General features: G+C 47.6%; 1 protein-coding gene across 3 annotated transcripts; it reads right to left on the bottom strand.

Moving 5' to 3' along the window:
- Positions 1-3,140: 3,140 nt before the first annotated feature.
- LOC119299797 (serine/arginine-rich SC35-like splicing factor SCL30) lies at positions 3,141-10,039 on the bottom strand. 3 transcript variants are annotated; one of them, XM_037576941.1, is made up of 8 exons: positions 9,937-10,039; positions 8,816-9,056; positions 8,626-8,703; positions 5,484-5,648; positions 5,369-5,412; positions 4,513-4,579; positions 4,235-4,405; positions 3,141-3,518 (listed from the first exon to the last, which is right to left on the bottom strand). In XM_037576941.1, the coding sequence occupies exons 2-8, from the start codon at positions 9,046-9,048 to the stop codon at positions 3,395-3,397; spliced, it is 882 nt and encodes a 293-aa protein (XP_037432838.1). In that variant the 5' UTR covers positions 9,049-9,056; positions 9,937-10,039; the 3' UTR covers positions 3,141-3,394. The 3 variants fall into 3 exon arrangements, with proteins under 3 accessions (XP_037432838.1, XP_037432837.1, XP_037432839.1); XM_037576940.1 differs by having other exon boundaries at positions 4,226-4,405; XM_037576942.1 differs by lacking the exons at positions 8,626-8,703; positions 8,816-9,056; positions 9,937-10,039 and adding an exon at positions 5,825-6,174 and having other exon boundaries at positions 4,226-4,405.
- Between the last annotated feature and the right edge of the window lie 349 nt (positions 10,040-10,388).

The following is a 10,388-nucleotide window of genomic DNA, read 5'->3' on the forward strand; positions in this document are numbered from 1 at the left end:
TTCCTTCCAAAACAGCACTCACCATACGTGTGATAACGGCCAACTATGCTGTCTCTAGGAGTGCGACTAGTGTACCTGATGTTAAATGGTCTAAACCTTCTCAAAAAATTTATAAGGGAAACGTGGATGCATGCTTCATGGAAGATGGAAGCGGAGCCACAGCGTCGGTTCTTTAAAACCACTGGGGTGAGGCTCTTACTGGGTCAACAACTCTCTTTACGCATGTGCCTGATGCCGCTTCAGCGGAAGCTTTGGCGTTGAAGAATGGTATGGAGCTAGCTGACCAGTGGGGATGCTCAAATGTGATCTTTGAATCTGATTGTCTTGAGATTATCCAGGCATGCAAGGGGGAAGTTGTCCTTATTCTGCTAATCTGATGGGTGTTTTCATTTAACTCAAAGTATTGATTCAATCTTGTACTCTCAGTGTCCAAGGGAAGGGAACAAGGTGGCACACAAGCTTGCTAGGAGTTTCTATGATTCTAATTCTATAATTTCTTGGGAGGGTGATCCTACACAGATTATCCTAGCTGAATTTCTTAGTGATGTAACAATTATTTAATTTGAATAAAGTGTGCCACAAGTTCAAAAAAACGACATTGCTATTATTTGATGAATAAAGTTGTTATGATAAAAAAAAAGTAGCGTGAGTTCTTTTTGGGTAACTACAACAGCAAAGTAACAAGATATTGAATTTTGTTGAGTTGGCAACTCGGGCTTGACCTTGAGCAGTAAAAACAAGAGAATAGAAAACATATTGTTTCCATTAGATTGTTTTTTTAATGTTGGCAGTTGCTCTGCCAAATTCATTGATCAGAAGGGGACAAAAACAAGGAGACAGCCCAAGCGGGCAAACACCCAGCAGGTGAAGGGGGGAAAGAGAGAAAGAAAAGGAACTCAACCAGGGTCAAAAGGGATTTCCATTATATTGTTGATGTTGTTGTTGGTGGTGGTGCTGGTGGTGTTGTTTTGAACTACTGGTAGTTGCATGGGACCAAAGCAGATGCGGCCACCCTGAATTAGTGGAAGCAAGGGGAGGGAAGAGCCGGAGAGGACGAGGACCACCACCTAGCTACAGCCATAGCGGGGGGCTCCGGCCGGGGAGGGAGGAGCAAAGGAACAAGTATCCGTCCCCATCCATCAAATGGCAAAAGATGGACGACGACCTCTCCCTCCCTTTTTCACAAGAGAAGAGAAAAGAAATTAAGAAGGAAGCTATGCTAGGCTGGTCCCGTCCCCGGTCCTGGCTAGCCTGTGTGGTGCGGTGTCATGCGGCAGCGGCGGCAACGGGCAATGGCATAGTGCTCTGCGGTACGAGCAGTAGTACCCTGACTGGGACTGTAGCGGCGTCTCGATCGATCGCCAGAGGCCCAGAGCACTGGCTGGGCTGGCGGGGGCTGGCTCCTTTGTCGTTGCCCATCCTCTTCTTCCCGTGTCGCGCCCCCCTGATGCGAAATCAGATGGCGCGGCAGGGAGCGGAGCTGCAGCTGCAGCTGCAGAGGGTGGTGGGTGGTGGTGGTCTCCCGCTGCAGCTGCTGCGCTTGGATGGACGCGTCTCGTCTCCTTTTAATGCCGCACGCGCCGCGCCGCGTGGGCGCCGCGCCGTGCTGCCACCACGAGGGCGCAAGGGCCACCGTCGCAGCCAGGACCGCCGGGCGGGAAAAGTCGCCGCGCGGCCGGCCGGGGCCGGCTGATCCGCCCAAAGGGCCGCGGCCTTTTCTCCTTCTGTTCTTCGATCGCCGCCACTGTTTTTTTGTTATAGTACATACTTGTGGTGTTGTGCGGCAAAAAGCAAAGCTGGGGTCAGTCTGTCCGTGCACTGTAAAACGAAAAAAAAGGCATGTCAAAGCAAAACAAAATGAATCTTCTAGTTAAACAAACTAGGACACAGAAAAAAAATCACTGGAATTAGCTAAGACTTTTATATAGTGTTTCTCTTTGCTTATATTGTACCTGGGTCTAACAAAAAAATCACTAAATTTCACAAGAATTTGCGCGTGCTAACCAATCATATCTTGTGATACAGTAACATCAAACCGGACCTGAGCTAACAACTAGTGCCAAATTATCGCGTAACGAACTGGGCCATGGAACTAATAAAAGAGCAAAAGCACGGCGGACAGCAGCAACATAGATGTAGGCCTCCTTTGATTTACAGGATTTTCCTAGGAATTTTACAGGATTGACATCCTCTGGAATTTTTCCTTTACACATGTTGTTTGATTCACATGATTGCATTCCTCAGGAACTAATCCTATAGAAACTTCTTAGTTCATTTTTATAGAAAAACAAGCATGAGGTTAGACTTCATGGAAAAAATCCTCTGTTTTGCTGTCCGACGTAAGATTTCAGGGCCTCTTTAGTTTAAAGGATTTTCATAGGAATTTTAAAGGATTAGAATCCTTAGAAATTTTTCCTGCGTTGATCGTTTGATTCGCAGGATTGAATCCCATAAAAAAATTCTATGGATTCATTTGTACTGCATTTTATAGCAATTCTAACATCCACCCTTGAAAGAAATCCTTTGTTTTTCCTGTGATAGAATCGAACAAACTCAAATCCTATAGGAATCCAATAGGCATGTCATTTCAATCCTACGCTTTTCATATTCCTGTGCTTTTGCAATCCTGCGAATCAAATAGGCCCTCAGTGGACAGTACATCATATTCCTGTACATTTCCTATTCATACGCTTTCTAAACCCTGTGAATCAAAGGAGCCCGTAGAGTTTTCCACTGCAAGTCAGCTACGCATATCATGTACTACAAACGTGAAACACACCACCTACGTAATAGGGAGGTTCCAGTCTTGTAGGCTGCTACATCATTCATGATGGATGGGTCGACGGATTGATGGTCACTATTTCCCTCAAACTGCCCAGCCGAAAGTTTTTTTGGTTTGTCAAAGTCCCAGATAAAAGCTGGGAACCACAAAGGCAGCCGCACACCCGAAGTGATCCATAGGTCGCATGCATGCGCTTGCTGCCACACCACGTCTCCTTGCCTAGCATCACCACCTCAAGAGTAAGTAAAGTGATGGCACCTGGTGCCCAAGCAATGGCCTCCATGATTAAAGGGAGGGTGCGCTGCAGCTGCTGCAGAGCCGTTCATCCAGCCACTGGCCCGATCGCTTCACTCATCAGTGCTGGATCAACTCACAAGCTTTTTCCCAAACAAAGTACATGGAAAATGGGTCCCTGACAATCCACACACATGGTACATAGATATGACTGACACGCCACGCTACAGGCCTTAAGATTCAACAGCAACAAGCGGGAACATAACGTCTGTGACCGCTAACAAGCAATACAACACACCTCGAAAGGTTTTACTCGAACCAATGGAGCGGAAGTAGCTAGATGGAGATGCGGCGACCGCAGAGAATGTAACCAATTTCTCAGTCGCTGCGGGCGGGAGAAGCGTCGGGGGACCTGGAGCGGGATCCAGGGGGCGATCCTGAGGATGGCCTGGCCACCCTTGGGCGTGAAGGGGATCCATCACTGTCGGCCGGTGGCGACCTCCTGTAGACATGAACCATTGATTAATATACAGGGAATTTTATGACAAGTATATGCATCTAACAGAAGCACTGTCGAAATACATATATTGTGGTATGCAGCAAAGGAGTCTGGATTAACGAGGAGAAGGAATGCCCTAAGAACTGCAGCCATTCGTTTCTTGATTTTCTTCACTAGAACAGACAGACTTAACTTCCAGTACACATAACGAGCATGTTAACAAAACAAATTGGGTTGCAAAAACAACAGCGCTAGAAAGAGACGGCTTAAAACTTTCGATGCCAGGCTGATGATTGTTATTTTCAATCTGATTCCTCATATAAGATTTACTACCTCCATCCGGGTTTATTAGGCCCCCTCTCATTTTGAGCTAAAGTTTGGCCAACAAACTTAACCAATAAAATGTAAACTATATGTCATAAAAATTATACCTTAGGAAAGCTCTTTCAAATACAAATCCAACAGTGTACTTTTTGTAGCATATATTCTATATTTTATTAGTCATGTGAATGGTCAAAGTTTGGCTCAAAATACTAGGGGGCCTAATAAACCCAGACAGATGTAGTACAATGGCAAGCTAATACTTTGATGGACGAACAAGGTTACAGGTATAAACAGCAAGAATTTGATGCTGGTGCTTAGCTCTACAATTCTCTAATGCAAATGCAATGAAGGCAGACGTGTGTAGTTATCAATCAAACACAACTTACTTCTCATACCCATTATCAGCATCACGTTGGTCACCATCTCTACCAGGGGGAGAGTAGGATCTCCTTTTATCCTCCTCATGTTCTTTTGGATGACGCACAGGAGATTTCGTGCGATGAGACTCCCTTCCCCGTGGGGAAGCAGAGTAGTCATCTCGCCGTCTTGGAGCAGGAGAGTATGACCTTTTTTTGCCCAAACACAACATTGAACAATAGAAAAGAATCAAATATCAAAACTTTACGAATGTTGGATGCCAAGCAGAACTGCTGAAAAATCATTATTGCCCTACCTTGACCGAGCACGGCCACCGCCACGAGGGCGGGGAGAGGCTGAGCGTGAACGGGAACGAGACCTCCCTGTACCAAATATGAGAAGCTATTAGTAAGTTGATACTGTGCCAAGCAAAATTTGCAATGATTTTGAAATGCTGCAGCATAAAAAGTTCGCAACAATTACAGGTTTCACACCTTCAAAAATCTGAAATATAAACAACTCGTACGTGATGGGTCTTATACAATCTTCACTTCAGACATTAACAGGACAGGAGCCTATATGCAAACAAGTTGTATGTGATGGGTCTTATACAATCTTCACTTCAGACATTAACAGCACAGGAGCCTATATGTAAACAACTTGTATATGATGGGTCTTATACGATCTTCACTTCAGACATTAACAGCACAGGAGCAGCGGTTAATCCAAAAGTTCACTAGTGGATGGGTGTTCACATATGTTAATTATCATATAGGGACTCCGCTGAATCAGATTAAGCCTATATGCAACTGATGTCTCTTCAGAAGGCACTCAATTGTGCTAGTTTACCACAATTGAAATGCGCAAATAGGTAAGGAATGCCATGCTATGTTCATTGGTTACACACAAAGAAAGGAAAGTAAGAGAATCAATTAGTCTCCAATATCAGCTACAACAGGAAAACTAATGCATTTTTTGCTGCAAGAGGGGAATTACCCATAGTGAGCATTGGATAAAAATAGGTATTTGGTGTTTATGGTTCTATCTACTAACAAGATCCAAACCGAGATAAACTTAAACCAGAACGACCAGCAATTCTCAACACTTGTCCGTTCAAAAGCATGTACAAGATTCCAGACTCCATAATTCTATATATGCAAATTTGGCATTACCATAATGAGAGGAACGGCGCCCTTCATGACCTCCAGAGTACCCCCTGCAACAGTCATTTCAACTGAGCACGAGAGAAGACGAAGCAAATCTTCACACAAAAATGGGAATATATACCTGACTCTAGTTCTAGTGCGCATATCCTCTGGCCTTTTCCGTGACTCAGCAGCAAGCACAACAGTTATCTCCCGGCCAAAAAATACCTGGCGATTCATGTGGTATTGGGCCTCAGAGGCATCATAAGGGTCAACAAACTCCACAAACGCAAACCCTCGGGGCTCCCTGTACATGTCGATTTCATTAAACAAAGTAGGGCAGAGAAAAAGGATGAAACATCAAATTAATAAGAATGTCGAGTGTATGAAGTACTCATATATAGTGTGTGCATGTTATGTTACCATGGCAGTCAAAAAATTATCTGTGCACTCTTGGCGAAGCACAGTCAACAACTTACTAACATTTCCGTCAAAAGGGAAGCAAGTGCTGCAAAAAGCAGCAGCATGTCCAGGCTCTAGTATCCAGGTTTCTTGTATAACAACTAAGTACGGCGGTTCTCGTAAAGAGCATCTTCATAGAAGCATTTGCTTCACTTCCCCAATGTGAAAAGTCATGATAGTACTTGAAATCAACTTCGCCCCATTTTATCTTCTCATGGACCACACACAGTACAAGTCTTTTATCTTCTCTTCGTGAATTAATTTTCTCAATCAATCAAATCTTTGTCTTCGTAGAAGAATGTCTTGATTCGGACAAGACTCTATCTTGCCAAGCAAATGAATTGCAGGAATATTAAAAAAGCATTCTTCAAGAAATCAAGGGCTTGTATTTACTTCAAACCAATACAACCCTGGGAATCATTTCAGAAAAAAATCATACATGGCAACCATGAATGGGTAGGAGAAAGTACACTGAATATTTCCAAATTGACATCAAGTACTCTAGTGACAGGAATAAACCAGTGATGTACATCAGCAGACCAAAAAAGAGTAGACCATTTTCATGTAGCTTAAATGCACAAAGGTGGTTGCAGAGGTCGACACCGCTCGTAAGCTGGGAAATGTTCGCAAGTTACCTTAATGAAACATATCTTATGCATATGGTGTAATGTAACTGTTGGTACATATGGGAGGCCCATGGTGGCCCAGGCCCAGTACTGCTTATGTAACCCTAGTGTTGTGGTATATATATGTGTGTGGTGGTCCTGAGGGAACCAACAAGATTGACCAAAACCAAGACTGAATCCATTCCCTCTCGTGTTACAACATGGTATAAGAGCTAGGTTGTAGCCGCTCCCCTCGCCGTCTCCTGAGGTGGCTGTGGGCAAAGCCCACGGCTGCTGGGGAAGGAGGCGGCGGGGACGTGAAGGAAGGAGGCGGATCCGGGCGGAGCTGCGCGGTCGGCGGTGGCCGGCAGAAGCGGAGGCGGCATCTGGGCGCGGTGTCCAGGAGCTGCTCTCGGCGCGGATTCGCGGCGGCGGCTGGCTGGGAGCTGTGCGCGGGTGGCGGCGGCGAGCTGCACGCGTGAGCAAGGCGCGGGCGCGAGGAGCGTGTGTGCGGGCTGGATCTGGCGAGCTCGGCACGGTGGGCGTGTGCAAAAGGCCGGGAGGTGCGGATCTGGGGCTTGGAGTTCGAGCTCGTGCTCGTGCTCTGGGCGGCGCTGCGAGAAGGCGCTGGGATGCGCGGCGCGCGCGCTGGCCACAGCTGTGGGTCGCGGGACAGGCGGCGTGGCGCTGGCAAGCGGCTGCGCGCGTGGCAAGTGAGGCGTGGAGAGGCTGCTTGCGGGCAGAAGAGGGAAAGAAAAGGAAGAAGAGGAGCTGAGGTGCGCCTGCGCGCGCGCCAAGTGCTGCTGCTATCCTGGTGCTGCCTGCTGCTGGAAGTAAAAAAAAAAAAGAGGAGTTGAACTGCTGGTGCAGAGGAGGAGGTGAGGCTGTGCGCGGCAAGAAGGCAACAGAGGAGGAGCAGCCAAGGAGGAAGAGGAGAAGGAGGCTGACTCTGTTGCTGCTGCTGTTGTGGCTGCATCTGCAGCTGCTGTGGGTGCGGCCAGGTGCAGCGGCGCGTGAGGAAGAGGAGGTGCACGGCTGCAGAGGAGAGAAGCTCCTGCTGGGCGCTGTGGTCCTGGCGGCTGCTGTGTTCTGCTGTTGCTGCTGACAAAAGAGTAAGAAGGAAGGTTGTGTGCTGCTGCTGCATGAGACGGAGAGGAGGCAGAGGAGAAAGAGAAGGGCAGCTGCTTGTGGCTCCTGTGTGCTAGTTGCTGCTGCTGTTTGGAAGAGGAGTTGGTCGCAGCTGCTGGTGCTGCTGAGCGGGAGAAGGATGAGATGGGGGAGAAGGATGAGATGCTGCGCTGGCTGTGGTGTTGTTGCTGCTCCGTGCTTGCTGCAAGGAGCAGAGGGGGAGAGATTGCTTGGTCCGCTGCAAGGACCAAGGAGAGAGATGTTGCTACTGATGGCAGCCAGATGGATTTTCTTTTAGGGGGGGAGAGGGAGATGTGGTGATGATGGAGATGATGAGGTTGTGGCTTGAGTGTGGTTGGTGATGAGGAAGTGTCCGGGAGAGAGGCTGTCGTGCCTGAGGTGAGAATGGTTGAGGCCTGACCAGGGGAGAGGCCGTCGTGCCTGAGGCAAAGATGGCTGGGGCAGGAGTTGCCCGGAGAGGCCGTCGTGCCTGTGGAGAAGACGGAAGAGGTCAGTGGCCGAAGAGGCCGTCGTGCCTGTGGAGAAGACGGGCTGAGGGCATTGAGGCGAGTGTGGATGGTTCTACGGAACCTGTGTGGTGAGGCAGCCGGGGTTGTTGAGGAGGTGCATGGTGCTCAGTTGGCCATCACAAGTTGGAGGTGGTGAGAAGATGATGGAGAGGGCAATGGCTCTCATGTATCGTAGTTGGTTAAGTTTTATGTTCATTAGAGTCGTCGTAGTTTGAGTTATGTAGTTGTTGCAAGATGGTCATGGGTGTTCACCCATGATCATCTTGAGGGGGAGTGTTGGTACATATGGGAGGCCCATGGTGGCCCAGGCCCAGTACTGCTTATGTAACCCTAGTGTTGTGGTATATATATGTGTGTGGTGGTCCTGAGGGAACCAACAAGATTGACCAAAACCAAGACTGAATCCATTCCCTCTCGTGTTACAACAGTAACTTATAGAAAAGTTTCAAAGTTTATGTTGCATGGGTTCAAACTTGGTACATTTCCCATGGTTAATAACAAAAGAGCCAAAATAAAATAGTTTGGCAACTGCTAACCAATTTGACTTACTAAAACTTACCCGCTGTAATAATCCTTTGGAAGGTAAACATCCCTAACAGGACCAAACCTTTCAAAAGGAACACGGAGATCCTCCGCTCTGCCAGGGTTGAGATAACCACGTTAAACAAGTCAAGAAATTGTAAAATGAAGTATTGTTTGTTAAGTGAGGAAAAAGAAAACAAGTGGCATCCATGTCAAAGCCTATGCACCTGGCGCTTAATGGGATGTTGCGGACCAAGAGACTTCCAGAACCCTGCTCCTTTCGTCCTCCATATCCACCCCTCCTAGGGGGGCTTCTTCCTCTGCCACCATATCCCCTCCTTGGGGGGCTGCGGTGCGGGGGGCTGCCACCATATCCCCTCCTTGGGGGACTACGATGCGCGGGGCTGCCACCATATCCCCTCCTCGGGGGACTACGGTGTGGGGGGCTGTACCTCCTCATAGTGTTGTCTGTAATCAATAATTCAATATTATAGATAAGTACAGGAAATGTCCAGGACATGGAGATGGATAGAAACAAATAAGAAAAACTAGCGGATTTATCAGCAAGGATGGTTTATCAAAAAATCATGTTTACTGGCACCAGAAATTTTGGATAAGAAAACCTGTAAAATCTGCTATTTTGGACTTCCTCAACCTTACCACCCACAAAAGACAAAGTCCAATGAACATATCATTGGGTTAATGCAATCACAACGAAAGCAGTCCTCTAGCACAACCATGTAGTGTGTGACAAGGCATGTAATATAATAAATCCAAAATCAAAATTTGCAAAATCCAACACTGAATCCACCTTGACATATTCTGCGCAGTTCATCAGATAAGTCTGAAAGCTACAAACATCCCACCAACAGTTCACATATGCGACAGCGAAATGTTATTCAACAAACATAGGAGATGCAATTTGTCAGCATACACATATCACCATTCTCGACACAATCTATCTGAAGATATAACTACGCCATTGGATTGGACTAAACGACTCACGGGTTGGCATAAAGCATGGTGTCTACATTCACAAGGGTAGCATGCCAAAGACAGCAGTTTTGACGCCAAAGGCACCAAGGCGCCGTCAAACACCAGATTTCGACGGTCATCTCAGGTCAGAGGAAGCTCAAGATTGGCACGGTGACGTGGCTGGAGAGAAGCATTTAAGCGCTGGGCAAACGTTTCCGAAGCCCGCGCGGATCTACACGCACGCCGACGACTTCTAGGGTTTGCGGAGGAAAGACCGCGCAAGCGGCCGAGCAAACATGCACATACGAATATTGCTCGCGAGGATGCTGAGACGAGGAGGGGGTGCAGGGAGAGGGAGGGAGGGAGAGATTACTGCGCGTGTCCGGTGAGCGCCCGGGAAGGCTCCGCCGCCGCGGGGGTGCGAAGGGGAATGGGGGAAACCGAAATGAGGGCAGACAGGTCGATGCCGGTGGGGAAGGCGCGATAGAGATAGATGGCTGGCCGGGTTATATGGGCCTTAGAGGATTTGGGCCTGTGGTCGTTCACTCCACTTGTTTACTGTACCACTGGCTACCAGTTTTTGTCAAACAGAGACGAGACGCACAAGGGCAAGCGCGACTGGGCCGGCAGGGTTCGACCTCAGGATCTCGCGCACCTGTGCGAGCGTTTCTAGCCAAAGGAGCTAATCGATCTTGACACCATACTATCGCGAGACTATAAGAACTAAAGACAGCGGCAAATATGAAACTTTTAAAATTTCGAACATGAACATTTTTCAAAAAAGGAATATTTTCAGAAATGCTAACACTTTTCAAATCCGTGAAG

This window comes from Triticum dicoccoides, chromosome 5A (assembly GCF_002162155.2).
Source record: "Triticum dicoccoides isolate Atlit2015 ecotype Zavitan chromosome 5A, WEW_v2.0, whole genome shotgun sequence".
Taxonomy (NCBI): domain Eukaryota; kingdom Viridiplantae; phylum Streptophyta; class Magnoliopsida; order Poales; family Poaceae; genus Triticum; species Triticum dicoccoides.